The following is a 26,705-nucleotide window of genomic DNA, read 5'->3' on the forward strand; positions in this document are numbered from 1 at the left end:
TATTATATCAAATTGAATGCAGAAAATAAATGGAATTTATATTAATTGAGTAAATTTAAATGCACCCTTATCTTTCTGATAATAGCTTCAAGAGTAGAGCAAAATGTAGGTTAAGCAAGTTGTCTTGAAAAATTAATGAGCCGATGTGAAAGTTATGGTCAGACCAGCCATAAATGCTATGAAACCCCTCTTTCGCCTCAAGAAACATTAATTTTATAAAATATTTCACAATCAACAGAAACCTGTTTATACACAACGAAATACAATATTTTCTTTCTCGACAAAAACATTTGTTTTTAGCATATTTATGTGCGGCAAAACTTTCATCGTGACACCACGGTTCGTTTTATACATCAGGTCAGTCATATGCGTAGAATGATAGAATGCAAGATTGTACCCTCCGAATTCGCTGTGTCGTCAGGGTCCATGAATAAACAAACAAAAGACAGCGGAATTATCCGTTTGTGAAGAGGAGGAGTAGGTGAAAGCAATATAAACTGCCAAGACTTTCTTGAACCGGTGCCATCCGCATAAAAACGCGAAAAAATGCGTTTGGAGGCTTTATATTCATTTGTGTCACAAATCAAAACATTACAAAGCCGTTCGCGGAATTTTCACAAACATATCATTTCTCCTCCTTTTCTTTCGACCAAAACCCAGGAAATTATACGCACACACACATACTTTCTAGCCACGGCGTTTTTCGTATAAAAACGGCTTTTGGAGGCTTTATATTCATTTGTGCTTTAACAATTAAATACGTGGCACTTCGTTTGCATTAGTTATACACCGAATTTTCACAATTCGCTTGTTGTGATTGCGTAAAGAGTTGACGTCAGAATAAAGTAACTGGTTTTAAATGGCGCCACCTTAAGTACTCAATTGGCCTTGGCTATCTTCAGTAGCCAATTCGCCTTGCTTGTTTATTTTACGAAGGCGAATTTATCCACCTTACCTTTTGGATCCAAAGCAGAATTGTAGAGGGACAGTGGATTGACGGCTGGTGATCAGCCGATCCACTTCCGTTGGAAAATTTGGTCGGTTACACCCAACTGCGACGGGACGGTTTTCAGTTGAGGTTCCAATAAAATTAAATTTGTAGTGAAATCTTTTCGTTAGTTGTATTTGTGGACCAATTCGTTGAAGCGCATTGTTAAAAAAAAACAATTTATTTCTAACTTATTGACATTTTGTGGGTTTTTGTTTGCTGTTGCTTATAAACAAACAAATTGCCATCTAGTGATCAGAAAGCAAATTTGAGTCTTCAATCGAAGAAGGAACGAAAATATATGTTTTTATTTTGCCGACGCAAAAGTAACTTATGCCAAGAAATCCGCCCCGCCGCAATTTATGCTATGAAATGTTTGGCAGCGTGTATACGTCGACCCGTTACTCGCTATCCGCTGTAACTCTGTTTAAGGGTTTATATTCATCTTTTTTTCTAATGTGTCAACAGCTGACTAAAATTTGTAGAATACTCATTGCGGGAAGTTAAGTGTATTTATTTGTTGGTAAGTAATCAAAATATTTTATTTAAAATGCATAAAACGAAGAAAAAAGTAAAGACCGGCAAAATACCCAAACCGATCAAAATTAAGAAAGAAAAAACCGAAGAAGATCGCTCTCTTCATCCAATGTCGCACTACATAGATGATCGACTTGAATTGGTCAAACAAGTCTTTGGCTCACTTAAACCAAAAACTATTACAAACTTGGCTCCGGATTTTCTCAAGGTATTTGCTTTTGCTTTTGCTTACTTAGATACATATTTACCAAACTTATCTCAAATATATTCAGAGCAAAGGTATGGATGAAATTGAAGAGCACTGTTTGAACGAATTGCTGGGTATATCTACAAAACGATTACTGTCCATAATAAATGCCACAAAATGTCCAACAGACACAGAGTCATCCGGCGATTCCGATGTCGAACACCAAGAAGGTGAGTTGAAAAAAGTTAAGTTTTTGGGTATAAATAAAGAATACGCACCTTTTGGATGGAATGGCATTATGCTGAATACAACGGAACTAACATTTTTTGCGAAAACTTAAAGTGGAGGTGATATTGTAATTCAAAGATACCTTTTACGCTTTTTAAAAACTTAAATTTCTCACAAAGCCGTTGAAATCAGCATACACACTTTTATCGAATCTCTTTTTGGTTTTTGTTTTTAGTGAAACTGTGCGTATACTTGTTCCAATTTTTGTTTCGCTTTATAACTAATTCTAAATTATAGAACACATCTCACTTGAGGAGATCTCTTCAGACAGTGAAATAGAAGGTGAATCCTCCAATACAAGTAAGTTAAAACATTATGCTTCCTTGAGTATTGTTTTTTCTAGTTTTGGAAACGCTATATATATATATGTATTTACTTTTAGTTAAAATTCTTAGCTTTATAATTTATAGCAATTTACAAATTTGTATACCAAATTTGGCTGAAATTCATAAACAATTTCCATAATAAATAGTAAAAATTACATATATTACTGCTACTGTGAGTTTTCTCGTTTAAGAGTACATGAATTTTTCAGCAATCGGAGCTGGTTGTAAATAGAAAGCGCGAAGTATGACAACATCTTCATTAATACCAAAGTGTATGCCATCTTCATCTTCCTTACAAACATCCAGTGTAATTACAAAATCACCAGTTTCCAGTAAGCCAGTACTACGTCCGTACTCGATGCCATATTCGATAGGGCTGAGATTACCCTCATTCATTTCCTTTGAATACATAATTCCACGCAAATTACGCCGCATATTCAGTGCCTTGGCCAATTTCAGTTTACATTGAAATTCATTTTCCTCAATATCATCAAAGGGCAACATCATAAGAACGGGGCAGTAAATTTCCACACGCCCCAGTGCCACAGCAGCAGTTTCGCATTTACTGTGCATTACTATCGCTTGACATTCTACTGAACTGATCGTACGTATGATGAAATTAACTATGCTTTGATATGAAGATAAAATACTCTTTAAAGCCGCTGTATTCTCAACTACAGCTCTGTGAAAATCCTTTAGCGGCAACAATTTCTTCACGATCAGTGGGTATTTGTTACACCAAGTACTCTTTTGTATAAATATTGTGTCTATACGCCAAAGAAAATCATGGTTTTCAAATCGTTTAAAGTCGCTACAACGCTCCAGCGGTATGGTGCCTATAATAGGCTTTTTTAAACATTTCGCCAAAGGTATTAAATTGGTAAATATTTGGTTTTGTAATGAAGCAGTAGCACTAAACATATCTTGTATCCATACATAATCAAGTAGCTTAACGGTCCCCATTAAGTCGAGCATCTTTGAACTAATGAATTCTAGATCTATTGTGCCAATCAGTTTAAAATCAAAATCATCCTTGAGACTTTGACGCAAAGCACGAAGAAATGGCTTGCAACGAACGCGCGGCAATACAAGGAAGTCAGCTTTTGCCTGCATCGCCAGTTGTAAATCGTCCATAAACATGTCGGGAAACGTTTCGTCTGACAGTGTATAGCACTGATTTGGTATCTCGATATATTCGTAAGAATTAATTATGCCGGCATCTTCAATTATCACTGCCACGTTGTTCTTAAGTTTTTTCACAATTTTTCCCTTCACTTCATTGCCGATTGATATTATATCGCCCAGTTTTAATGTTTTGAAGTAATACTTTAAATTTATTACATAAGCGATCTCCCGATAACTGCAATAGCGGTAGGATTCGTCCAGTGTTAATGACATAACATCACTACGATGTAGCAAAACCGAGCAATTGTTACGTAAACGTCCTATTCGACAGCAGTCGCCCTGAAATTGTAATGCTATTCCGATTGGAAGTTGAAATTTTGGCTCCTTTTCTTGGAATTGATCAACTATGGTTTTTGTACGTATAAGGATCTGTTCGAATTCGTTACGTCTGCTAGTCACTGTATCGATAAGAAATGTGCGCACACCATTTTTCAATAGACTGTTTAGCTCATCATCGGTAGTTTCCATAACAATGCGCGCCATTAGGCCAAGATTGTAGTAGCGACGTTTGCAACGTTTACGTGCATGTTTTTCATGTTCATCGCATGCTTTCTTAAACTCTTGCAAACGCTTCATTAGGCTTTGGTTATCACTCAAGAGCACTTTGAAATCGCGTTCATTGTCATCTTCTTCGCCCTCCATTGACGGAACAGCGTCCAGATTGTCTTTTTCGTTGTTGTATTCCATTATTATGGCATTAAACTAAAACTTTCATTTATATTTTTAGAAAAGAAAAAGACCAGCGGATCTGATAGTAAAACTGGTGTCAAAAAACCCACAAAAAGTTCAACCGAAAAAGATGAAAGTAAGTACCAAAATTTATGAGAAAATTATATAATAATCATAATAATAGTGACAAACAAATAATGACAAAAAACTGAATAGAAATCGAATTCAAGTGAATGCATGAATATGTAAATCTTTCATGGTACACTATAAAAAATATTTTTAGCAAAAGGAAGTACAGTAAGGAAGAACAAATTATAAAATAGGCGGCCACCATAGCTATTGCTCACGCCATCTAGAAGAAAATGAAACGGTATTTTAAATATTATAAACATTTAGAACTATAATCTTTCAAAAGTATTACAATAAAATTGTAACTTTTAACAAAGTTCATCCGCCTCGTTACCGATCAATTTTTTACAATGCGCGTTACATAGTTTTCACGTTATGATGGTAGCAAATGCAAAAAATTGTGCTTTTCCAGGTTAAAATACTCGAGTTCCCTCTTGTTGTTATTAGTGGTGAGGTGAAATCGCCTATCACCGCAGACACTCTCATCTAACGGTAGTCCCAGGAAAGGCAGTTTCAACAGGGTGGGACGAAAGGAGTGTTGTGCGAAGGGCGAAGAGGTGGTAAGTTACATACGGGGGGGGGGGGGGGGGGGGGGGATATTGTGTGAACCCCACATTGTGTCGGTTAGGCCCAACGATGACACTGTTTGATTAAAAAAAACCTATTTTTTAATTATTTAATAAAAAAAGTTTTTTATCATTAGTTTCTAAGTACTAAATATAATTTATTACCCAAAATCTATAACATATTTCCAACATTCATTGCAGATAATGGGCAGATAAGTGTATTGGAGCTACTAGAATTGCAAGCACGTGCGCGTGCCATTCGCTCCCAATTGGCACTCGAGCCAGTGACAAAGATTGAAGTAGACTCGGATGCTGAGAATAATGAGAAAAAAAACAATCTAAACTCCTCTAGCGGAGCAGTGTCTAAAGAGCATAAACACAAACGCCGGCGCAAATCCAGTGAGAAAAGTAAAGAGATAGAAAAGACGCAAACATCCTCCACCTCGCAAGGACGCCTGCAAGTTACTGCGAAAGTAAGTAAAGGGATTTCCAGCTCTGCTGCTGGCACGTCCAGTACTTCCAATGCGAAAGCAAAGGTTAAAGAAAATGAGCCCCAAACAACTAGACCAAATAAGTTGAAGAGAAATTATCGCTCTAAGAATAATGGATCAGATTCTGTCATTAGTGAAACTCAAAATAAATCTAAAACCAATGAGACGGATGCCGCCTCATTGGTGAGCACGACAAAAGAGGTGAAAAAAGAGACGAAGTCCCGTTCGCCAACACCAGATGTTATACCAATAATACCGGAACCTGAAACGTTGCTAATCAGTGATAGCTCCGACGGAGAGCATGATCATAAGGGGAAAAAGAAAACCACGCAATCTGAATCTATGAATAAGAAAGAAGATACCGGTAAGAAAGACTGTGCCCCGAAACCTCCTGAAACCGAAAATTTTTCAAGACAACGTAAGATAACTGAACCAGAGGAAGGCGAATTAGTCGACAATCCAGTTGAAAATGACGAAGAAAAAGGCGATAATGAAATGAATATCGGTGTGTCATCTACCACTACTGCACCCACTGATAATATAAAGCCAAGCATGATCCCGAAAGAAATTGTTGCTACCGAGGATGGCACTGTGGAAACTAGTAAGCCAGACAATAATAGCACCGTGGAATTAGAAAAAATTCCTCAAGAAGATCCATTAACAGCTACAACTGATCCAGCAGCTGCATCATCGGCTACCGTATTGCCAAAAGCAGAGGCCGCAAGCATGGGACTCAATCTCGAAGATGAGGACGATAGAAATGATGATGTCATATCACTTGAAGGTGGTGATCTTGAGGAGGAAATGATTGAACATCTGGAAGAAGATACAAACACAAAATCGTCATTTGCGACTTCACCCAAAAGGAAAAAAAATAATGTCAGCGAGGAGCCAGATGCAGATGTCATATCGTTGGATTCTAGTGAGGAAGAAGAACGTGACAAAAAGAGTTCAGAGGTTAGTATGTACTTAGTATGAGCATACAATTTAGTTTTTGGTTTTATTTTGTAATTTTTTTTTTCATAGTCATGGCATTCGCGCTATTTGAAGAGTTCGAAAGTGAGTAAAGTTTTGGCGACCTCTCGTCTAGGCAAACGTGTACGTGATAATATCAAGAAGTCCAAACGCTCCAAAAAAGATTCGGAACGCGAAAAAGTGTCTGAGGTAAAGGAGAAATCGAGTACAAGTTTCGCTTCCAAGCACGAGGATGGCTCTATTGAGCAATACAAAGAGTTGCTGGCAATGCGGCAGCGTAAAAAACAGTAGTAGGTGCCTAGAATAGAAAATGTAGAAGTAGAGTATATACAGTGGCGAGCACAGCTGAGTGCATGCTACTTTTTTTGAAATTTACAATGTTACTCGAGCTAGAATTTTTTTATTTATTTGGTTTTTAATTACTGTTCATTCTGCCAAAACTATATAAATGAAACCAAGGCGAATCTATTAAAGGTAGTGTTGGTAAATCAGCTGATTTCTTTTTTTTTTCTTTCGCCGTGTCCATGTGTTGTCAACTCAGAATGAAACAAGGCGAATTCATTATTTGTTTTCTAGTTTCCCAATACTTTGCTTTGACAATCAAACGTACAGAACATTGTTGTTGGTGCCACAACCTTTAATGAATGCGCCTTGAATGAAACTATATAAATGAAAATCAAAATTTAGAAAAATTTTCAAATATCTATATAAATTTTGAACTTTTCAATCTGGATCTTACCCAGCAACAGCTCATAAAATTTTAGTACAATAAAATAAGTGCAAGTTTTAAGCGGCTAAAAAATCGTTGAAATTTTTCATAATTTTTTTTTTCTTACGCCTTTTTGCACTTTATGCCATATAGAAATGAATTTCTTGGAGAAGAAAATTATTTAAGCGATTCTCTAGCCGCCTGGAACTTGCATGCTATTATACCCAAAATTCAATAAAATAAGTCAACAAATAACACTGCAAACTTGTAATTTTTCTAAAAATTCAGATTTTGATGGAAATTTTTTGAATTTTTCTAAATATTGTACAAAGTTTGAAAGCTTGATTTATATATATTAGTTTTGGTTTAAGAATGAACACCATTAAAAAATCACAAAGAAAACTCGAAAAACTTTGTAAATATTCACCTATTTATTTGTGGTGTACGCCTTGGTATTTTCCACAGTTTTATGTCGCCTCCGAAACACAGACTTTTTTTACGATAAGTTTTTTCGTGGCAGAAATTCACTCGAAGGTCTCTGCCGAGGAGCGACCACTATTAAAAAATCGGTTCCTATGAATTGGTGTTTAGTGCCCGTGGTTTCGAACCTGTGCACTTCCCAATGGTAATCACGCACCAACCCATTCGCCTACTCGCCACTGTTAGTAATTATAAAAATTAATCTATTTAATGATCTATGGGATAATAGTAATATTTTAACCACAAATACACAAGTATATATATATATATATATATATGTGTGTATACAAATATAGATCTGTTAGAAAATACATACATACATTAATGCATAATTATATAAAATCGATTCATTTAATAAAAACCAAAATGAAAAGCTTTGAATTGTTTTTTGCGTGCTCAGGCAAAATCTATGCAAGTATTTCACCCCCACCTCGACTATAACGGTAGAACAACACAACAACTATACCATGGCAATAATTTTCTTCAATTTTGTGATTGCCTCTACCTCAACATTTCTTGCATTCGTTTTGTTGTTAATCATTTTTCGCCTTTAGGTAGATATATGGAAAACCATTACTACTTTCGTATTAAAAACTATAAAAGTAAAACGCACAAAAATTTGAATATTTCGTGCCAAGCGCAAATTTAAGTGAAATTTAAAAATACTTAGCAAAACAATGTCACGTAAACTTGAACCAAAACGTTGCGACATTGCCAAAGTGAAGTTTGACAGACACACTTCGTACTGCGTACTTTGCCCCACAATTTCCGGAATTCATTTAAATTCCATTTGGCTCTATGCATAACAGTTACAAATGTACGTCGCTGAAAATCTAATAAACGCCTACATACATATGTACTTGTATGTAAATAGCGTGAACAAAAAATGTTTCGACAGGTCTATGAATATTTATGCTGGCTGTTCAACAAATCATTAATAATTTTTAAATAGTTTGATGAAGTTTAGCCCCCTTGTTTTTGTTGTTGTCGAAATGTAAGTCCTTGGCTGGATATAGTCCCGGTCATTCAGGTAACGTAGAGCCGACTGTTTTTTATTGAACCAGTCGCTAAAAACAGTCCTTGAGGCAAAAGTGACAAGCAAGAGATTCAACAGCAACTTTTTGCAGATGAGCGGTACAGGCGATATAATCATGTCTGAGGCACACAGAACAAACAGAAACGCGACTCTACAACTCGACGATTCAGAAAAAAATGTTGCTTTGTAAGGAAGGCTATTTCTACTTTACCACCTTGAGTGAAAACCATAAAGTTACCTTAATCTGGGTCCGGTGACATCGGCGCATTGAAGGTAACGAAAAAGCAGATGAACGGGCAAGAGGGGGATGAATAACGATCTGACAGAATCGGTATTCACACCATAAGGTGTTGTCAAGAATACAATTTCCCTAAAATACCTCCGGATCGCGGATTGTAGATGGAAACACCAGATGACGTGCAAAATTAGCAGAAAGTTATGACCCACCTACAACCTTAAGCATTCTTTAACATTGATAAACATGAAACGGCGGGGCGCCTGAAGACTAACGGTAGCCATAACTGGCTTTGGGTCTGTCGGAGAACAAGCAGCCAAAATGTCACAGTTGTAAACGACCGGAGAAAAAGGCGTTTCCACGACAGTCGGTTCTACGTTATCGAAACGACCCGGACTTATATCCGGCCAAGGACTATCACTTCAGCAGCATTCCCGTATGTAAGTATGGGGAATCCTTATGCTGCTTCTACTACAACAACAACAATCGGCGAAAAAGGAAACAATCTTCCATTTCATCTGTCCTATGAAAGTACAGAATGTTAACCATGGACAAACCGCTGTTCGAGAGTTTCGAACAACCGTCTGTCTTAGAGGTCAATAACCTAATAAGATCCCTGAACCGCAGAGACTGGATATGGTCATGGTGTAAATAACCGTTAAACAAGTTGGTAATGAGGATGTGGCAACAAAATGGTGCAGAAGAGCTAGTTGGATTCTGGACGAATCACCACTTAAATCAACCAACCAAAGGCCTTATGGGCCTTGCAAAGTTGACGTTCTTAGAAGACTATTAAAAGAATTCCTGCAAAAACTTTTTTTTTTTTTTTTTCGAACTCCATTTATTCCATACAATCTGTCATAACAATAACAATAAGTACTATTTTTACCTACAATTTAAATAATAATAGCTTAGAGTAAGAATTCCCAGTGGAATTCGTTACTTAATAATGAACAACATATAACATATACATATATTATACAATTTTACAACTTTTGCATTTACGTATATTACGGTTTAAATCTTTGCATTAAATCGTTAGGCTGACATTTTTTTAATCTTGAGGAGTAGCTTATCTTGGAAAGGTTATTTGCTCGATTATTCGGATGAGTGGCAAGTCGGTTGTTGTATCTCTGGCTGAGGTTGTTTATTTCTTCGAAAACTGTCGTAACTTTTAGGTCACGGTGCAATATCTCGTTTCGTACAAACCATGGCGCATTGGCACACATGCGGAACACCTTTGACTGAAATCTTTGCATGATTTCTAGATTTGATTTTGCTGCTGAGCCCCATAATTGAACGCCATACGTCCATATCAGTTTCAGAATAGCTTTGTAGATAAGCACCTTATTGTCTAGTGTAAGTGCTGAATTGTAGCCGATTAACCAGTGTAGTGATCGCAATTTCAGTCCAAGTTGCTTTCGCTTTAAAAATATATGCGATCGCCAAGTAAGACGCCGGTCTAATAGAATACCTAAATATTTGGCATTATCTGTTTGTGGTATTGGAACGCTGTTAAGAGATACGGCAGGACATGAGCCATTTCGAAGAGTGAATGTTATCTGCGTCGATTTGCTTTCGTTAGCTTTTATGCGCCATTTTTTCATCCAGCCGCTAACACTGTTAAGGTTTTCTTGTAGGTAATCAGAAGCAATTGAGGGAAGGGTACTCCTGGCCATGACGACAGTATCATCTGCATACGTGGCTGTATATGTGTTCTTTGATAGTGGAAGATCTGCCGTGAACAAAGTGTACAAGACGGGGCCTAGAACACTTCCTTGTGGTACACCTGCTCTGATTGCGTGAAGGTTAGTGGTTTCGTTGTTTACTTTAACAAGAAAATGTGTATTTTGCAAATATGATTTTATGCAAACTGCAAACACGTTTTTCCTACAAATGGAGGATTTGATAGATGTTACTGACTGTTCTGACCGTTCATCAGAATGGTATTCGGTGATTTTTGTGCTAAGGAGGCACTGCTAAACAAATTTGGCTTCGGAAATTCTTACTAGAGGGCAAGACATATACAACGTAGTGAAAAATAGGATTGCTGAAAAGAATATACCGATACAAAGACTTGTTGGGACCTGTTAAGAGCATCCAAATAATTGTATAAAATCCATACGAAACCTTATTATGGTATTGTATTGTGAATTTCTTTCCGGGACGATCGTTAAACCATCGACAATTGAAAGCTTTTCTCGATGAATTAGAGACTGATTTGTAGCTTTAATGACAGAAATAAAGTTATTCTTGAAATGCAAAGGTAACACATATCAGAAATGACAAGTGCAAACTCAGTACTCGCCGAGCATGGCATTTGAAATCCTCGGCTCAAATTCCATTGGACCTAGACCTGAAGTTTGGCCTAGAGTTTGATGATGCCTTCGACCCACAGATGTTTTTATGAGAACCTATTTAATTGCATCAATTAAATCGATTTTGCTAAGGACTGTCATGCCAGATTAAAAAGCGTTAAGAGGATTACGGATTGTAGCAGCAATACTAAACCCTGTCCGTGTAATGCAAATCACCGGTCGTCTTCGTCAAGATCATTTGTGGGTAGGCCCAGGAAACTTGCTGTTTCGACAGGTTTGGTCTAGAGGGAGAGGCGTGTTTACGATTCGTTTCCATGCATCTCCAGTTTTTAACACCCAGTGAATTTGTTCAAGTGTTGTCTGGTAGTCTTAGACGTCTTGTGATTTAGGCGTTACGGGGTTGTATGTCATGATTGGTTTCCGGAGGCGGTCATCTCTGATGCGCGTAACCAACAATAATAGTCTTTGGGACTTGACGTATTTTACGATATCCTCGGCATTACATAACACCAGCAATTCTTCATTGTAACGTATTCCTTAGATACCATCTTGCAGTCGTAGAGGAACAAACACTCTTCGCAATACTTTTCAAGAATTCGGCAAGAACTGACTACCATATATTATTGACTGGTATATACATACGTACATATGTACTTTGCTATCTCTCGTCAGAAGTTTAGATTTTAATAGTTTGGTATGAGCGAAATATGCTTTGTTTCCTGCCACAATCCTGCTTTGTATTGTCTCGTGTGAGATGTTGTCGTTTTTTATCGTGACGCTCAGATACTTAAACGATTGTACGCCCTTGAATCGCTAAGTGCCAATTACCATGTCTTCTCTCCACCTTGCGCGAAATCTTCAGATATTTAGTTTTTTCTGCATTTATTTTGGGATCTACAGTTTCAGCACCTTTCTCGATGTTGAAAAAAGTGCGGCCAGGTATTTTTCTTATTTCGTACGTTTATCGTGAACTCATCGGCATATCGGCCAGAGATTGCTAAATTTGACCTCGTCCCTAATATAATAATACAGTAATAAGTTGAAAACGGTTGTAGAGAGAGAGCCGCCTAGTTGGACTTCACAGAAAATGTCAAAGGGAAGCGAGATAGTTTGCTGGATTACTGCTTTTTCGGTAGTGTTTGCCTGGGTGGACATAACCAAATTGGTCAGTTTGCTGCTGATGCCCAGTTGCAAAAACTTCAGCGATTTTATAGCGGTGGATGTTATCGAACTCTTGTTTGAAGTTATGAATAACATTTTTTGTTTTTCTTTTATAGCTCAACTATAGTATATTTGAAAATAGTCGCTACTTTTCTATATCTGAAAATAAACAGCGAAACATAGGGAATTGAGCTAATAAAGCTAGTTTGTCCACTTAATATTATTGACAGCCACTGTATATATGCAATTCCATATGTAAGTATGTATATAAGCAATTACGTTTGCTAACCCATTTATAACTTACCGGTCAACGAAACAGTCAACAGTACTACACATACGGACACGATTTGTTCAGCTTGCAACAGACCGTACGTAGACAACCACCAACTACAATAACAACAACTCAATTTGTATGTGGCCTTGTTAAATGGCGTTGTCTTTATCATAATTTTTCGCTGATAAAAAACGGCAGGAGCATGCGAACAGTGAAGAATACAGGGTGTACATCATTTCATCACATTATATGTATGTATGTATGCACATGTGTATGGGTGTCACCCATAAATGCTATTGGTATTGTTGCATAGACAGTCGAATGTGAAGTGCAAAGTGAGCGCGCAGGCGTATTGCTATCGCTTATTTGACTTTCGTTCTCTGAGCGTATGCGTTTCAGCAAATACCGGCGCTCATAACTATTGTCGCTGTCGATGTGCTACATCATCAAGTGTCCGACTTAAAATAATTGCAATTGAAATGAGTTGGCACGACGCACAGTGAAACAAATGTGGTCATAACCACAGTAAAGGAAATAATTTAAAAAACGGTTTTATGGTTAGTCAAGTGGGTTTGATTTTTTAAAGTGTTAGTTTTAAAACATTATTTAAAATTGGAAATTAACAAAAAAAGCTTTTAATCGAGAGTATAATATAATATTTTATTGGAGCTTTATTAAGATTCTTAATTTTTAACATTACATATTCCACTGAAATTGGAATCGGTATGATATTTCCATAGGAATCTATCCCACTTTTACTGGTTAAGCTGACAGCTGTGAGCTTTAAATACTCTATCGACCTTCGCCACTCAGACGTTCGCCGGAATTATAGACTTCAATAGATTATGAAATTTCCTATACTTGTACTGAATACTACATACTGCGGTGTTCTCGGTTTCCGGGAAGTGGTTTTTGTCTCAGTTGGTTTTGTTAAGGCTTGACATCAAACTGAATTTTCCAACTGTTCGATCCCTTGCTTACCAAACCTGTCCTTAAATTGTGCAGCACTATTTTAAACCGTGTCGTTCAAGTTGATCAAGATTGGATAATCAGCGACGAAATCAGCCAATAACTTTTCTAAAGTGGGTCTGGAGGTAAACGAGGGCGAGATGAACAATCGTCTGATATCCAACAAAGAGCTTGCGCACACGCGTCGCGGTGCCCAAGTCACTCCTGATAATTATAATTTAGAAGTATTAAAGCTTTCGTTTACTTGAAAATCAGCATTGCTAATAGTATCGAGCTTAGAATTCAACGGAGAATTTCTCTTGCCAACAAATGCCCATTTGGACAATTGACAATGGTAGACAATTGAGGAGTACAGTTCTTGCTCGTCAAAAAAAAAAAAAATAATAATAATAATAATAATTTTCTAAGTCGCCCATCAAGCCGGTCTCAGGTTTTGACGCAGGAGTAGGTTGAACCAATGGAAAGATTCTGCAAGATTTGCGGGCTTTTGATAGTTCGCTATTGCAGAAAAAAAAAGAAATTCATCATAAATACGACAACTGTAATTGAATATCAGGGAAACAAATCAGATCGCCGGTTATTAATACAGAATCATATGGCATTGAGAGAGTAAGGCGGTGAATTAATCAAAAGCACTTTTCGCCAAATTTCACACATAGCGGTTATCGCGCGTCGAAATACAACATTGTCTTTAGCTTGCATTTCCTGTTGTTTCTAGCAGCTTTGCAAAGCCAGTTTTCAGCGATTTCCGTTCGAAATTAAATTTGGTGAAATTTGTGCAGAAAATTGCACCTTTGACCGGTCGGCATCATCTTCAAAAATATGTGGGTAGTTCAACTCGAAAGGGCAATTTGTAGATATTGATGAATGAAATGGTATTTTAAATTTTATCTTCTCAAAAGCTGAAAGTTTGGCTTGTGTATAAAGGAAAACAATTAGCCTCATCGTAAAATGCAGCGAACGGTAAGTTTCGTGAACAGAGCTACGATTTTCGGAGTCTGCCATATTCATGTCGAAATTACAAATTACACTTAGACTTAACCATTTGTCGCATTCCAAACTCATTGTAACTAAAGCCGAGATTAGTCGTGTCCGACAACACAAAAATTTGTAATAGTTATTCCTATTCCTATTCCTATTGGCGTCCGTTAATGCCAACAAATTATCCAAAATACAAAAATTGAGAGAGCAGAGTGACAGTTCGATGCAAGAGCGACGCTCACTTTGTATTGGAGAAATTTTAGCCAAAGCATATGACAAAAAATTTATGTTTTGTGGAACCTGATCTGGTATGTTTAAGCCAGTTTGAAATTTGCAGTTTATAGTCAGAAACGATAAAATGAAAAATTTAACAGCAAACAACTTGGAAATATAAAATAAATGTATGGTAATTCTTTTGGACAGCATAAAATATTGTAAACCAACTCAACTTATATGTTTCTTCTACCGGTTTTTACGAGGGCGGATCAATAAGTCCGTGACTTTTTGTATTTCTGACCTCTTTACTGAAAAAGAAATACTGCTCCTGTCAACAGGCATCTGTCAGTTGACTCCTGTCAAAATTTGAATGTGCTGCGTCAGTTAGTTTGTGTTTTACTACGCTCTTGATAGCTGGTGATGGCTAATTTTGTTATCGAATTAAGTTGTTGTCAAGTTGAAATCAAATAGCATCCTATAAAAAAAACCTATATCGGGACATTGAGTAACAGATTTCATAAGACATCTCGTATTGCAAATATGTTTGGCCGTTCGCCTTCACAATTTAAAATTTCTGATATATAGTGCCTTACAAAATTGTTCATAAAAACTACATTGGCATAAATTTGATTCTATTTGGAGTATGTTAGTCATGACAAATGCCGTTAACTCGCGCCAGTTCGCAAAAATCATTGTATAGTTTTTTTATGCATACCGGTAAGTGAAAGTTTTAGTGAAGAGTTTTGGAAGTGAATCACTAATTGTAGTTTACACGCGATTATGTGGACAACTTTATTTAATATCTTAAAAAAAATGTAATTATTGTCATAAGAAAGTGTACAATTTGAACTGCAAGCTGATCCCCCATTTAAATAGCAAAAACAGATGTGTTTTGGAGGGACAGGTGCGGGAGAGAATGGATGGGACGTTCCGAAACTAGTGCGAAATTCGAAGTAGTATTGAAAAAGATGTCCAACTCTGGAAGCTGTATCCAGCTAGAAAAAAGAATTATGAAGAGACTTATAGTGACGGGAACTGTAGGCAAGTCCATAAAGATATTAGATACCTCTCGGAATGAATATTCCCAGTCAGACAGTGCTCCGAGAAAATCAGCTAGCTCTGGGAGGGAAATTTGGCAAATAAGTACAGCATTTTTTAATTTTAATGTAAAACAATGTTTTGAGAATGAGAATCATGTTAACATTTAACAACTACTTTCTATTTCAAAGGTTGGTTCGAAGAATTGCAACCGACATACGAGTATTATATCGGCACGGACCTGTGCAAAGTGTATACAATTCCGTTCACATAATGGTTGTACATATATAACAGCGTAAAGAAAACGAGATAGATTTATTTCACTGGATGACCTAGTAAAACAGTTATTCTTTTACTTCAGTTTATCAGAAAAAAAAACACTAATTAAATAAAAATTCCTTATCTACAATTATATGGAGTTCAAAAAATCGGAATTTATCACATTTTGAATTGGATAGAAAAAAACACACAAATTAGTTATTTCAAATTGGTTAAAATTTTTTATTCATTTCTTACCTTATTAGTATTTCGTTGAGTATCTATTATTAGGCAAAACTGCTTCACACCTGCGAAGTACAATTTCGGGGAATAGAGTTCCACGCTTCCTGTACTCCTTGCTATACTTCACTGACATTTTTAAATTTTTTCCCCAACCTTAACCTTAAGTTCGGGGCTTTGTGCAGTTTTTCTTTAGAAAGCAAATTTTTGAGGCCTTTAGCTTTATGCTTGGGGTCATTATCGTATTAATTAATATTAATAATATTAATCGTATTTTTGAGAATATCAAGGTAAGCAAAGTTATACGTATAGCTATTTATTCTCACATAGGTCCAACTCCCTTCTAAGAAAATGATGTCCAACATTCAAGCTACTCCCACCGTGCTTTACGCTCTTTGTTGTATACCGGCGATCGAAGTCTTGGTTTTTTCACGATGAACCAAAGTCTCCCATGCTCTTGTCATGCTCATGTCTCTTTGCTTCTATGGGCATTTGCGAAAGACAAACCTGCCTTAGTACTTTTTTCTAAAGAGATTTCGTTTATCTAGGGTGTTATACACCGGTCATAATGCCAGCCTTAAAAACCAACGGAGAATTTCTCTTACCAACAAGTGCTACTTTGGACTAAGAAGGCAATTGAGTAGTAAAGTGCTCTCTCGACGAACAAAACTAATACTCTATAAGTATAAGGCTGTCATCATGCCAGTCCTAACGTATGGCGCAGAAGCTTGGATGGTGAGAGAAAGATTTTGCCTTTGAGAGAAATATTCTGCAGAAGATTTTTGGACCTTTGCATGTTGGCGATGGCGAGTATCGTAGGCGATGGAACAATGAGCTGTATGAGCTTTACGGCGACATGGACAAAACGCATCGAATAAAGGTCCAGCGGCTTCGTGGGCTGGCTTTTGTCGTCCGAATGGATACAAACGTTCCGGCTCTGAAAATATTCGATGCGGTGCCAGCTGGTGGTAGCAGAGATAGAGGAAGGCCTCTTCTGCTTTCGAAAGATTAGATGGAGAAGGGCTTGGTTTGTCCAACTAGCGTCAGTTAGCACCAAAAAGAAATGACTGACGCGCTCTGTTAAACTTAGCCCAAACCTATGCGGCTTATCGCGCCAATCAGGAAAAGAAGTATGGTTGAAAGAAAACAGCGCTACAACGTAATAATATGCATTACGAGTAAAGCATGGCAAAAGGAAACATCAAAAAGTTAACGGGATATCTATGACGACCAATTTTTATTCGTAAATTTTATGTAATAAATTGTATGCTTACCTTGATACAAGGTCCGGACAGAATTTAGCGCTTCCCTACTTGTTTTCTTCTCTTTGCTTTCTTCCCCTCGTCCACGGCGTGAGTGTAATGTAGTATGTATATGTATCCATATTCGCAGTTTCTTCATATAAATCCTTTGCACCGATCCTTTTATCAAATGACAACCACAAAACAAATGATATAAAATATAATACAATATAAACAAGCGTACACACATTCACACATCAAAAAATACTCGCAAAGTCCTTATTACTTTGCCTTTCGGCAATTTCGGCATTTGTTGAGAGCGAAAGTGAATGAATATACATATACATATCTATAAACAATGTGTGTACAATGTTGTGCTGAGCAAGGAGCGCTTTATGGCTCTTTTAATGTTGGTAGTCAAACACTTCGCTCCGTGCTCATTCAGCAAACGGCACTTGTAAAAGGAAATGTTAATAGGGGTAGCGATAGTGATGGTAACATACACGCACACACATGTACAGGCGCCAATATATGTATTCTATACATCTACATAGCATGTGTCGAAAGCATACACTTACATTGTGCGGGTGTTGCTTGGAAAAGCAAGCTCTCTAATGCATCCTTTGAACGAGTTGGTGTTGTTGCGACGACGTGGCTGCTTTCTCTATGGTTTGCCATGCTTAAAGGCGGAAAATTCGAATCAGTTTACAGAAAACGTGTCCGTGAACAGAAGTGGCCGTGTAAGGCTACACTTTCCGCGTGTAATTTTTGTCGGTATGATAAATAAGTGATACACCCTGTAAAAGTTCTGTAAGTTTGGATATTAACTGCCATCAAAAAAGTCTCTTGTTCTTCTTCTATACTTTAATATTTTTGTCTGCTCTCTATGTATTTTTGTGTTCTATGTAAATGTTATTGGTGTCTTTGTTATATCTCTTGTAATGAAAATTAAAAAAAAATTAAGTAAGGTACTTTAAATACCTAAAAAAAAAACGAAACAAAAACTTAAATAAAGCAGGAATGAAAATGATAAAGTGTTAAGGAAATTGGAATCACAAAACAAATCATGATAAAGTTAGACAAAGTGCGTATCGAAAAATATAAGAGAAACATAAAATTAATGAAGTTCGCTGGGCGAATGGTCACAAAGTGCATGACAAACAAAGAAGGATACTCGAATTCGCGTATAAATACTCACGGACGAGTATGTATGTATGTAATCGTTGATATGAAAGAAAAGTCATAAAACACTATCGTACTATGTGAAGTGAATCTGCAATTGAGTTGAACTTTTCAAGTGCTTCCAAATGAAAACTCCGCTTCCAACTCATCCAAATGCGAATGGATATAACACACGTGTCGTTTTATTAAAAGGATATTAAATTTAATAAAAATAATTGATGGTGCTCCTAGAAAGTAAAAACGAATTCTTATCTGCAACACTATTAACAGATAGTACCAACAAATACGGCAGCAACAATGAAGTTAATATTTTTAATATGAATTTTCTACAACAAATACAAATAAAACTTTAGCATTTAACCAAAGACATTGTGAGTCCAATTCACCATATACATTATATGTATACAAATATATAAACGCTTCAAAAAAAAAAACAAACACTAATAATAATAATATGCTTACAGATTAAAGTAAAATTCTAAAATTGGACTTTTAATTAGAAAATTGGAAAATTGGCTATTAAAAAATTCTGCGAAAATTTAAACAGAATTTACAATAATTCTCTAAAAGAAATGCAAATATTGGACTTCTTAAAAAAAAATTTCAAATTACTAAGTTTGCTAAAAAGTAGATCGTACATATTTTTGTTACTTAAATAGTTTTTAAATTTGCTTAGTTGTGTTTTGTGCCTATAGTCGTACATATATAATTATCATCATTTAGAAAGGTTATAAATTGTGTTCTCTACTAATTCGAAACCCATATTTTTAAAGCCGACGTCCACATACACTGCACAGTAAATAAAAATCTATCAGAAGCTGAAAAAGAAAGTACCTAATTCTATAATTTTCACAGTTTCATAGCCATAGTGAAACCGTCAGAGTTTTTTCCAAAAAGGATTTAAAATGTATAGCGTAATTTTCGATGGCTTAATAGCTACAGCGAACCGTTAGTTTATAGCGTGTATTTTTTCAGTCGTACACAAATTTAAATAGGGACTTCAGCCAGCTGCACAAGTAAACACATGTTTTTGACATTTCAATCCAGTATATTCTGACAAATTACGATGCAAAGTCTTACATTCGAATGTAATGGCGTTTCGGGAAATAAGGAAATAGGCGAGTGCGCAGTGAACGTGCAGGGGGCAGGAATCGGCTTCAAGCATATGAATCCCGTAAATTTCTCGGTTTTACAAGTTAAGGAAAAGGCTTGAGCGGCTACTATGATAAATGGCAGCAGGTAAATAAACTGAACAGCTGCTCAGTATAGCGTTCACTTTCGCCTACGATCAATGATTGAAAAGAGCAACGCGTCTAATCTAATATCCTATAAATTGTGGAATTTACTTTTCAAAATTCCACAATTCGGTCCCTTAAGCCGACTCCGAATGGCAGATGGTTCTTATGAGGAGGCAGAAATACACTCGGAGGTTTGCCATTGCCTGCCAAGTGGCGATCGCTGTTATGAAACACATTTTCTAGCACTTGATGTTTCATGCACAAAGATTCGAACCTACGAACTTCCGAATGGTAGTCACGCACCAACGCATTCGGCTGCGGCGGCCCCGAAGTATGCAATACTTTTATGAAAAGTATCATATTTCCTACACAGAGTTCATGTAATACGTACCGAAGGAATCGATTTCATTGGCGATTCTAAGCCATTTTTAATAACTCGGCCTTTGACGAAAGTCCTGAAAAAATATCTGGTATAAGATCCAACCGGTGTAAAAACTGCAGGTATTGGACTATCGTTTGAGTCGTATGTTTGATGATGGGGTTGGAAATCTATTGGAAGTTGAACCGGATTTTGTACCATAAATTCATATTTAGAAACCGGGCTTATTTTTAGTACAAAGGGTGTGTGAATAAGCCAAATTGTCATATTTGGAGTGAGACCTACAACTACAAGATCGCTGACTTTTCAGTGCATTACAAAAATGTCAGGTTTAGTGTGATGCAGGCATCATTAGTCTATACTTTTTCAATGTTGGTTTTTGCTCTAGACATTGATACCTATCTTCTAGGTGCTAAATGATTCCAGAAATACGGTGTCATTGGTGACCGAAGACAAGGACTGCCATTTGCCACCTATGTCATGTGATTTGATTGCTTTGTATCAAATTTCTACTTTGTGCTGATAAACCAGCTACGATGAATGAATTCAAACTCAACATTCGTTGTGTTATTAGCGCTATAAGGACGATTATGTTAAAAAAACTGTTATAGAACTAAAGCAAGGCGCTTGTCTTAATAACGATATCCTTAAAATCAATTGCAGAATTTGGTCAGATTATTCACTTAATGGTTTTTTATCCGAAATAAGTTCCAGACCTCTAAAAATACGTCAGTTTTTTAATATAAGTCTCAAGCCTTTTCAAATTACAGTTAGTACATAGTATTGAGAACACCATTTTGTATATTAAAAATCTGAATTTAATTTAGCGACTTTGGTAATGTGTTTCAAATATTTGTATTTTGTGAAGATCGAATAGATTTAATAAAAATTTGTATCCGCCATTTTTTAATGTAGGTTTAAATCAAAATGCTAGAGATATCTCAAAGGTGCCGTTACACGAATGGCATGTGCGGCTTAGTTCTACTCTGGGACAACAAAAATATAGCATCTGGGTAGAGAGACGCGTTTATGTCCCAAGACATAACAGGTACCTGCGTCTAGGTTCCTCTCCTGCAGCCTTATATAGGCTATACGTCGCCGATAGTCCCAATTACTTCCACAATAGTCCCGATTACTCTTGAATGGTAACACCGGCAAATCTGCCATTCAAAGCTTTGGAAATGATTCATGTTACTATTCATACTAAAATTTCTATGATTTCTCTAACTCTTTATCTGACCAGCTTCCTGTGCATCCCCACAAAGTACTTATAATACGTTGTTAAGTTCACAAAAAAAAAAGTCGGTACATACAAATTTTGTGTCGGTTTGATGGGGATTCCTACTTTTACCGAAGGGGTATTACTAATAAAATTTCGATTATGATCATTTTAAATGATGAAAAAAGTATGTGTGCTTGTAAGCATTATTGCACATGTAATCTGCATGCTATAGTATATTTATGTGAATGCGCCAGTGCATGAAAGTATATTTAATTCTAAATTATGTACAAAGTAGTATGAAAGTATATTTTATTCTAAATAATGTAGGTATAACTATAAACAAGTATCATATAAGTATTTCGATAAAAGTTATAGCAGTCCTTACACAGAGTTCGTTATTGACATAACCCATTATACTAATTTGTTTACTACTTCATGCAAGATGACGTAAAGCAATACCAACAACTCCGTTAGAATTGGGAAATATCTCGTCTCGGCGAGTGATACCAAACGAGGTTCCAGACAGAGTGACTCGCTGTCGTGTGACTTCTTTAAGCTGATGGTAGAAAAGATTGTGTGAGCCGCAGAACTTAATCGCTCAGGCATATTTTTTTATGAGATCGTACAATTATTGGCGTATGCCATGGTATTGATATCAATATCGGCCTTAACAACCGCGCTGGTAGTTCCACCTTTTCTAAGCTGGATAAAGAAGCAAAGCGAATGGGTCTGGAGGTGAAAGAGGACAAGACGAAATATCTCCTGTCATTAAAAAAAAGTCAGTGCACTCGCGTATCGGCACCCACAGCTGATTTCGAAATTATGAGAGACTTCGTTTATTTAGGAACCAGCGATAATAATGTCAGCCTTCTAATCTAACGGAGAATCCCTCTTGCTAGCAAGTGCTGCCTTGGATTAAGTACGTAACTGAGTAGTAAATTACTCTCTCGACGAACAAAACTAATAGACGGAGAGCTGGCGGCCGCGGAGGTACTACGATAACACCTCCGGCTAGAATTTTGAGAAGTGGTTGGGAGAACCATGAAGCAGTGCCATTTGCAAGGATTTTGCTCAAAACCCCTGCAAAAAAGACGTCAGACAACTTAAAGTTGCAAAAAAAAGTTGCTAAAAAAATGTTCGTACCTCCGGCTGAAAATTTGTAGGCTTACTGTTTGAAGGTCACAAATGCTGTATATAAATCGTCAGACGTCTAGATCGCTGCAAAAGTAGTGTCAGACGACCCCAAATTTGTAAATTTTTTTCGAAATTTTTTTTTTTTTACCTCCGTCTGACGTTCTCACATATTATAGTGGGCACTATTTTAAGTGTATATTTAAATCGTCAGACGTCTAGATCGCTGCAAAAGTAGTGTCAGACGACCCCAAATTTGTAAATTTTTTTCGAAATTTTTTTTTTTTTACCTCCGTCTGACGTTCTCACATATTATAGTGGGCACTATTTTAAGTGTATATTTAAATCGTCAGACGGAAATACCGCTGCTAAGTCACAATTTTATGCCACCTACATACACCTGATAGATCATTACCTAGACTTGACTCGAAGCATAAGGACTGCAGACTACGAATTATTTAAATATTCTCTACCAAATATCGCAAATCTCTTCTTCACTTTTAATCAGCAAAATTATTCACGCTGGCTGGTTAAATATCATGACAATTTGTTGAAGGTCAACGAAACTCACCCAGGACTGGAGGCATCACTTCGAGAAGGAAGTTTTGGTGTCAAACGCACCAACAAACCATTTTCACGGCAACCAATCGATCTAACACTGGAGCAAACGATCAACGCAGATGCTGCGAGACGTTTGACCGGTGTTTCTCACTTCACCAATTCAATCACGGCTCGCCAGCGCTGGTCAAAGAGTCGTGGAATTCGTTCAACTCTCATTTCACACGTATATCAACAGGCCGGATTACGAGCTGCTCAGGATATATCAGGAGAATTAGAAACTAGCAAAATGAAAATAAGTCAATCACAACTCCGAGCTTTCATGGAAACAATAGAAAATAAAATGAACCCATTTGATGCAAACATTGACAGAAAACAACTCTATAACATACACACAGGAAAAGCAGCCTCGTCAGACATAACGGAATTTTTAATCGATGTTGAGCGTCAAGGTGAATCATTACGTAAAGCTTTCATAACGAAATGTTGTTCAGATTCCACGCAATTCGAGAAGCCGATCAAAAAAAATGTATTACACAATTTTGCATCAGGTGGAAAAAAAAAGAAATTCGCTTTGGGTGTTAAAGTTCAGGAAGTGAGAATGCAGCGCGATTTGTTTGGACGTCTTTTGGCCATTTCCATGGAGAAAAAAATTGATTTGGCAAAAATTTTAACCTATCCTTTGACACCAATACCTATGTCGTTGTGTCATATTGATGGCATTATATGTAAAACAGACAAATCGACGCTGATGAAAACGTTAATGAAGGAAATAGATGATAATTCCGAACCACCACACATGGATGTCGTCATTTTCGATGGATTTTTTATGCTGCACTTAATGAAAGACCTCCCCGCTAGTTATGGAAAAATCGCGCTAAAAGTATTACGAACATTGACAAGCAATGATGCCCAAAGAGTGGACGTCGTATTTGATAGATATTTTCATCCGTCAATAAAGGACTGCGAACGTGATTTACGTGGAGGTAGTTCCTCTGGTTATGAAATTGCAGGGCCACAGCAAGTAAGGTCACCAGATTTTTCCAAAGATCTGAGGTGTAGTAATTTTAAAGAAGCATTGGTCGAATTTCTAATTAATTATTGGACGGACGATTCGTTTATCCCTTTAATCAGAAACAAAACTTTGAATATAAACTTCGATCAATGCTATTCTTTCGAAGTTGTTAATAACAAAGTTGTACGATCCATCAACACGGATTTGTCTTGTCCTTTGCATGAAGAGGCAGATACTAAAATCACTTATCACGTATCAAAAATTCAAATGACGTGTAATATTGAAATTCGTAGCGCTGATACGGATGTATTGATTATATTATTAGGTAATATGTATAAATTGGATAAATCACTGAAAATATGGATGCATGTCGGCGTTGGTGCCTCTCAACATTACATCAATGTTACTCAGTTACATGCCAACTTAGGAGAACAACTTTGTAAAGCTCTACCTGGATTACATGCGTTCACTGGGTGTGATTATAATCCCGCCTTTTATGGCAAAGGCAAGATCAGACCGTGGAAGATTTTAAAGAAGTATCCGAATATCCAGAAAGCCTTCGCAGATCTGGGAGAGAATAATGTTGATCCTGCAACATACCAAATAATAGAGGAGTTCGTCTGCACCATATACAATATAAAAGGAGTGCAGAAAGTGAATGAGGCTCGTCTGGTAATGTTCGAAGCCAACTACAAACACCATGACCAATCCGAGTTATTCAAGAAAAAAATTAGCACCACTGACGCGTCGAATTTTCCACTGTGTGCCGATGAATTAAATCAACACTTGCTACGGACAAGTTACATTGCGCAATTATGGTTAAATGCGGACCAAAATAATCCATCAACTAAACTTCCCGAGGAACATGGATGGTTTATTAACGAGGATGGAAAATATGATTTTACATGGTTTAAAGGTGATCAGTTGCCGTCAGCAATTGATGATATTATTCTCGATGACACACAGCAACAGCCAACAAATTTAGGTATGTTAATATTATTAGTCATTATCATCGATATCACATGAATTCTAATGATAATCTAATTATTTAATTTTTTCGATCATGTTGCAGAGGCAGAAAGACAATACGCATCCGATGAGGATGAAGAACAGGATATAATCATCGAAGACGACGAGTTCGATGATGAATGCAACGACTCCGATACCAGCAACATTCACAGTGATAATGACGAGAACTGAAAAAAAATTACTATTTAAAAATTCTTTTTAAATATAATTAAAATGAAATTACATTTTTCAAAATAAAATTGAAATGAAATTATCTTTTTTTACAAACAAAATAGAAATAAAATTACTTTTGTTAAAATAAAACTACTACTCTTCAAAATAAGATTGAAATGAAATTATTTTTTTTTACAAATAAAATAGAAAAAAAATTACTTTTCTTCAAATAAGATTGGGATGAAACTATTTTTTTTTTTGTGTCATGTACTTAGTCATAATATTTTTTTTTTCTTAAACAAACTTACTAATATAAGCGCACAAACTATTCAATAATAATTCTCTACAATACACCGAAATCAACATTTTTATTTTATTCAGACGAAGAATCTTTTACTTTTTATATGTACGACACATGCCTAAAATTTTCCCTTCAATTGATATTCTTTTATTGCGTATAGTAACTCAACAAAGTATTTCAATAAGTTAAATAAATGATGAAACTGTATTCAGCAATCTGGACTGGAAGTTCGCGATATCGCAGAGATATTTTGCAAGGTATTTTCGTCTGACAATTTAAATGTGTACTTGAAATGCTTTTTGCAATAGTATGTAAAAATGTCAGACGGAGGTAACAAAAATAAATTCCGAAAAAAAAAAAAAATTCAGGCAGACCGGAACTTCACGGATATTGTAGGATGACTTAGCAGCGGTATTTCCGTTTGACGATTTAAATATACACTTAAAATAGTGCTAACTATAATATGTGAGAACGTCAGACAGAGGTAAAAAAAAAAAATTTCGAAAAAAATTTACAAATTTGGGGTCGTCTGACACTACTTTTGCAGCGATCTAGACGTCTGACGATTTAAATATACACTTAAAATAGTGCCCACTATAATATGTGAGAACGTCAGACGGAGGTAAAAAAAAAAAAATTTCGAAAAAAATTTACAAATTTGGGGTCGTCTGACACTACTTTTGCAGCGATCTAGACGTCTGACGATTTATATACAGCATTTGTGACCTTCAAACAGTAAGCCTACAAATTTTCAGCCGGAGGTACGAACATTTTTTTAGCAACTTTTTTTTGCAACTTTAAGTTGTCTGACGTCTTTTTTGCAGGGGTTTTGAGCAAAATCCTTGCAAATGGCACTGCTTCATGGTTCTCCCAACCACTTCTCAAAATTCTAGCCGGAGGTGTTATCGTAGTACCTCCGCGGCCGCCAGCTCTTAGTCTATAACACTTTGTAAGGCTCTCACCTTGCCCGTCTAACGTATGACGCAGAAGCTTGGACGAT

The 26,705-nt window shown here is 36.5% G+C and overlaps 3 protein-coding genes across 3 annotated transcripts; 2 read left to right on the forward strand and 1 right to left on the reverse strand.

Moving 5' to 3' along the window:
• Window positions 1–1,077: 1,077 nt before the first annotated feature.
• On the forward strand, window positions 1,078–7,715 carry LOC128862189 (nucleoprotein TPR). The gene is made up of 6 exons (XM_054100674.1): window positions 1,078–1,733; window positions 1,798–1,942; window positions 2,238–2,300; window positions 4,239–4,316; window positions 5,077–6,323; window positions 6,393–7,715. Exons 1-6 carry the CDS (start codon window positions 1,539–1,541, stop codon window positions 6,630–6,632), a joined length of 1,968 nt encoding a protein of 655 aa, XP_053956649.1. The 5' UTR covers window positions 1,078–1,538; the 3' UTR covers window positions 6,633–7,715.
• Window positions 2,513–4,232, reverse strand: LOC128862190 (uncharacterized). Its single transcript, XM_054100675.1, has one exon. It carries the CDS (start codon window positions 4,196–4,198, stop codon window positions 2,513–2,515), a length of 1,686 nt encoding a protein of 561 aa, XP_053956650.1. The 5' UTR covers window positions 4,199–4,232.
• Window positions 7,716–22,560: 14,845 nt separating the features above from the next.
• Window positions 22,561–25,549, forward strand: LOC128862191 (uncharacterized). The gene is made up of 2 exons (XM_054100677.1): window positions 22,561–25,207; window positions 25,295–25,549. The coding sequence occupies exons 1-2, from the start codon at window positions 23,497–23,499 to the stop codon at window positions 25,420–25,422; spliced, it is 1,839 nt and encodes a 612-aa protein (XP_053956652.1). The 5' UTR covers window positions 22,561–23,496; the 3' UTR covers window positions 25,423–25,549.
• The last annotated feature ends 1,156 nt before the right edge of the window (window positions 25,550–26,705 follow it).

This window comes from Anastrepha ludens, chromosome 4, assembly GCF_028408465.1.
Source record: "Anastrepha ludens isolate Willacy chromosome 4, idAnaLude1.1, whole genome shotgun sequence".
Taxonomy (NCBI): Eukaryota; Metazoa; Arthropoda; class Insecta; order Diptera; family Tephritidae; genus Anastrepha; species Anastrepha ludens.

Bases quoted from the DNA above. Each gene is read 5' to 3' on its own strand.
- LOC128862189 (XM_054100674.1), top strand. From the start codon at position 1,539: ATGCATAAAACGAAGAAAAAAGTAAAGACCGGCAAAATACCCAAACCG. The intron at 4,317-5,076 runs GTAAGTACCAAA...CATTCATTGCAG, and splicing joins TTCAACCGAAAAAGATGAAA to ATAATGGGCAGATAAGTGTA. The intron at 6,324-6,392 runs GTTAGTATGTAC...TTTTTTTCATAG, and splicing joins GTGACAAAAAGAGTTCAGAG to TCATGGCATTCGCGCTATTT.
- LOC128862191 (XM_054100677.1), top strand. From the start codon at position 23,497: ATGAAAATAAGTCAATCACAACTCCGAGCTTTCATGGAAACAATAGAA. The intron at 25,208-25,294 runs GTATGTTAATAT...ATCATGTTGCAG, and splicing joins GCAACAGCCAACAAATTTAG to AGGCAGAAAGACAATACGCA.
- LOC128862190 (XM_054100675.1), bottom strand. From the start codon at position 4,198: ATGGAATACAACAACGAAAAAGACAATCTGGACGCTGTTCCGTCAATG.